Source organism: Leucoraja erinacea, chromosome 1 (assembly GCF_028641065.1).
Source record: "Leucoraja erinacea ecotype New England chromosome 1, Leri_hhj_1, whole genome shotgun sequence".
In the NCBI taxonomy this organism is placed as follows: Eukaryota; Metazoa; Chordata; class Chondrichthyes; order Rajiformes; family Rajidae; genus Leucoraja; species Leucoraja erinaceus.
In genome coordinates this window covers 121,789,535-121,793,811 of record NC_073377.1, presented here as the reverse complement: position 1 = coordinate 121,793,811, position 4,277 = coordinate 121,789,535, and the positions used below count along the sequence as shown (strand labels likewise).

General features: G+C 40.8%; 1 protein-coding gene across 1 annotated transcript; it reads left to right on the top strand.

Moving 5' to 3' along the window:
• The first annotated feature begins 520 nt into the window (after positions 1-520).
• Positions 521-4,024, top strand: LOC129701407 (exosome complex component RRP40-like). Its single transcript, XM_055642563.1, has 4 exons — positions 521-764; positions 2,678-2,827; positions 3,102-3,253; positions 3,337-4,024. Exons 1-4 carry the CDS (start codon positions 567-569, stop codon positions 3,542-3,544), a joined length of 708 nt encoding a protein of 235 aa, XP_055498538.1. The 5' UTR covers positions 521-566; the 3' UTR covers positions 3,545-4,024.
• The last annotated feature ends 253 nt before the right edge of the window (positions 4,025-4,277 follow it).

Here is a 4,277-nt window from a genome sequence, read left to right as displayed (position 1 = left end):
TCATCATACATTCTCAGTATCTATACATTCAATAGTGTCATACGTTGTTTTCTAAAAGTAAACGTTATTCAGAATAAAATATATACAGAACAAAAAACTGTGCAAAAACTCATCATGCGTTCTCAGTATCCATACATGGTGTCATACTTTTCTTTCAAAATTAAACTTTATTTAGAATCAAAAATATATACAAACCCCAAACTGTGCAAAACTCTTCACATGCTCGAGTACAGTGAGATGGAATGAAAGCATAGAAATAGACACAAAAAGCTGGAGTAACTCAGTGGGACAGGCAGCATCTCTGGAGAGAAGGAATGGGAGAAAGTTTCGGGTCGAGACCCTTCTTCAGACTCAGAGTCAGGGGAGAGGGAGCCTAGAGATGTGTCAGGCTAGATTCTGGCTAGATTCATATATTATCTCTCCAGGTAACAAGAGGCGTGACGTCACTCAAACAATGACGTCACGTGGCCTGATGGCAGCGGTTCGCGTTCCTGAAGGGCATGACGTCACCCGGCGGCAGCTTGTCGGTCACGTGGTCCGGCGGCGGCGGCGGTGACGGCAACAAGATGGCGCGCTGCGCGGCCGTGGGGGACGTGGTGTTGGCCGGAGACCTGCTGACTTTTCCGGCCGCACATGGGGCCAAGGTGCTGTGCGGACCCGGCCTGCGGCGGCAGGGCTCCGGCCTGGGACTGGCCGCTTGTAAATCGGGGATCCTCAGGCACAAGGAGCCCTCGGTCTACTGGGTGGATTCGCAGCAGAAGCGGGTGAGTGGCCGAGGCCTCCACCCAGCGGCGGCGGCAGCGCAACGGCAGCGGGGTGAAGGGTGAAGTGGGTGAGCTGAAGCCGAGGCCACCCGGCGGTGGTGGGTGTCGAGGTCCCTGCCTGGGGGTAGGAACCTGGGCAAGGGTTGTGCTGAAACATATCATCCCATGCCTGGCTAGATTCATATATTATGTCTCATTTGACATCCTATATGATTTCACTATATAATTGTCCCCACTCGTTTACACAAATTGTCTCATTGTTAGCTTAGGGGTGCAATTAGTTGTACAAAATGTCAACAGTGTTTTTTTAATAATAATAATAATAATATATTTTATTGTCATTGCACATAGGTGCAACGAGATTTGGTATGCAGCTTCCATCCGATGTCATAACTTAAGCAACTAATACAATTTAGATATCCCGAGAAACATGATTTATAAAAAAGGACAGTGAAACAGTGAAACAATTTTATTGTCATATGTCCCAGATAGAACAATGACATTCTTTCTTGCAGCAGCACAACAAAGTTAGTTTGAACTAACTCCATTACCCCGCACAGGACGAGCTCTACCTAATGTTTCAGACCTTGGAGCAATGGGAAACTTAAGTTTAAAAAACAAGTAAGAGGCTGGAAGAACTCGGTGGGTCAGGCAACGACCATTGGAGGGAATGGACAAATGGCAGTTTGGGTTGGGACTTCTCTTCAGTAATTGTAGCAGGGGGAGAAAGCTGGAAAATAGATCTAGGGATTGACAAAGCCTGGCAAGTGATGGGCTACAAAAACGGGTGGGGGGGGGGGGTGATAGGGGGAGGGAGAATGATTGGTTGAATAAGTGACAGGCTAGAGATGAACATAACATGTTGAGTGTCAGATAGGGAATGGGGAGTGAAATTAAAAACTAGTGGGAGGGATATGGGTGGGATGAAACGGGGAGGAAAAAGAGATGAATACAAGGGAAATATGGGAATCAAAACAATTTTATTGGCAGCAGCATGCGGCACAGGACGAGCTCTACCTAATGTTTCAGACCTTGGAGCAATGGGAAACTTAAGTTTAAAAACAAGTAAGAGGCTGGAAGAACTCGGTGGGTCAGGCAACGACCATTTGGAGGAATGGGACAAATGGCAGTTTGGGTTGGGACCGGAAATCAGTGGATACAACGGTCGGTCTCAACCCGAGACTGCGAGCTTGATGTTAAGGTCCGTAGGCCGGTTCAAGCGTCGATCCCAGGCAAGGGATCGTCTCTGATCCCAGATATCACGTCCCAGAGCAAGGCCTCCAGCTCCACGATGTTAGACAGTAGAGCGATTGGAGATACAATCCGGAAAACAAATGCATCTCTGGCAAGGTAAGAGATTGAAAAAAGTTTCCCCCGGCCCCCTTCCTCACCCCCCCACATAAAACAAACTAGAGAACATTAACACAAACTTTTTAAACACACTAAAAATAACAAAAAATGGACAGCCAGAGACTGTAGGCGAGGCTGCGGAGATTGACTTGAATCTGCTTCCAGTACCATCGCTTGCTGTACATTGCCACACCACCAACTTTCTACTTGAGTTGTACCTTGTATATTGGTTCTGTTATTGATTACCGTTGGATGTTAGGGTAATGCATCAAATGTGACTGAATTCCTACTTCCGGTATTGTGGATGAACTTCCATAATTATTCTTCTGCGTGCATCTAACAGAATTGCTGAATCATAGGTATATTCCATTGCAAAGCTGATTGTTCAACATAGATTTCCAGCAGTAGTAATATTCATTTTTTAATAACAACTCTTTTAAAAATGAAGCATCCAAAATAATATTTGATCTTATGTATTGTTTGTTAATAAATGAATTGTCGAAAGGTTCCACTTCGAAAAGATTTGTTATTTCCTCTTTTTATCTCTCCTTCCTTCCCCACAGTATGTACCGACTAAAGGTGAATATGTGATAGGAATTGTGACCACAAAATCTGGTGACATATTTAAAGTTGATGTTGGAGGAAGTGAACAAGCCTCATTATCTTATTTAGCATTTGAAGGAGCCACAAAGCGAAACCGACCAAATGTGCAAGTAAGTTTTGTGTTTCTTCAATTTTAATTACTTTGACCAGATTGGATGGAAGTGTATTTGCCAATACATGTTCAGTCCACTAAACGATCATACATTCTTTTGGAAACATCTGTGTGTGGCTGACCTATATAGAATGTAGTGGACTTGCTTCTAGCGAGGAATGCACAATATATAAAAAAAATAATTGGCATTTTACATAATGGTATAAATTAACAACTTGGAAATGGTAGTTTTCAGATTCACTGTCTTTGGGTTTTTTTTACTAAACTTGTAGGTCGGAGATCTTGTCTTTGCACAGTTTGTTGTGGCCAATAAAGATATGGAACCTGAACTGGTTTGCATTGATAGCTGTGGACGATCGAATGGGATGGGAGTGATTGGACCTGATGGATTATTATTTAAGGTTTCACTGAATATTGCACGCAAGTAAGTTACTAAGTTGTGAATATTCTGAGCACCTTGCTATCAATCATTTGTCTGATTATATTTTGTTAAATTCTGAATTTCAGGTTACTTTCTCCGAACTGTGAAGTCATCAAGAATCTTGGGGATTTGAACCCCTTTGAGATAGTGATTGGAATGAATGGACGGATATGGGTAAAAGCCAAAACAATTAAACATACATTACTTGTAGCCAATGTATTAGAAAGCTGTGAAAACATGACCACAGAACAAAGGAAACGTGCCTTCAAAAAATTGTCTGAGAATGTGCCGTGAATCTCAGCCATTTCTGATTCAGTAAAGGCATTTGTAAGTTCTGTACATTAGCCTGAAAAAATCAATGCTGGATGGAAAAGTCAAGATCATGCACTGAGTTTGATGACTTTACAAACGTATTGGTTGTTAGAAGTCTCACAATGTTGTCAAACATGTTTAAAATATTTAACAACATACAACTTTTGAATATGTTAAAATATTCTAGCTGTTGATGGTCAAATATGAATTATTTCTGAAACGATATCCAGGTTGTGCTCCAGTGTTAAAATTGAAAGAAAATGGGCATTTGGACGTTTAAACAAGTGAAGTTTACACAAGAGTCTTGATGTAATATTTGAACTTTTTTATTTCTAAATATTGTATGTTTTTTAATGTTCAGAATTATCAAATTATGGTTTTCCTATTTTTTTTATACCACACAATTCAATATGATTTGGGAAACTGACAGATTATGGAAATAAAAATTATATAGTTCTGATAGTAACTGTCTTTTGTGTTATTTATGTGGTGCGCAGGATTTGAGCAATTCTCCAAGAAATAAATTATTTAAAGTTTTTTCACGTGTAGACTTAAGATATTTTAATCCATTTATGGATTTAAATCTTCACAACTCATTGTCAACGTTAGCAAAGATTCTTAAGGAATGGTATTTAATATGACAACTCTCTCTTTTTCGGTCTATGAAATGCTTGAACTTGGATGAATCTTTCTAAAATGCTAAATGAATAGAATA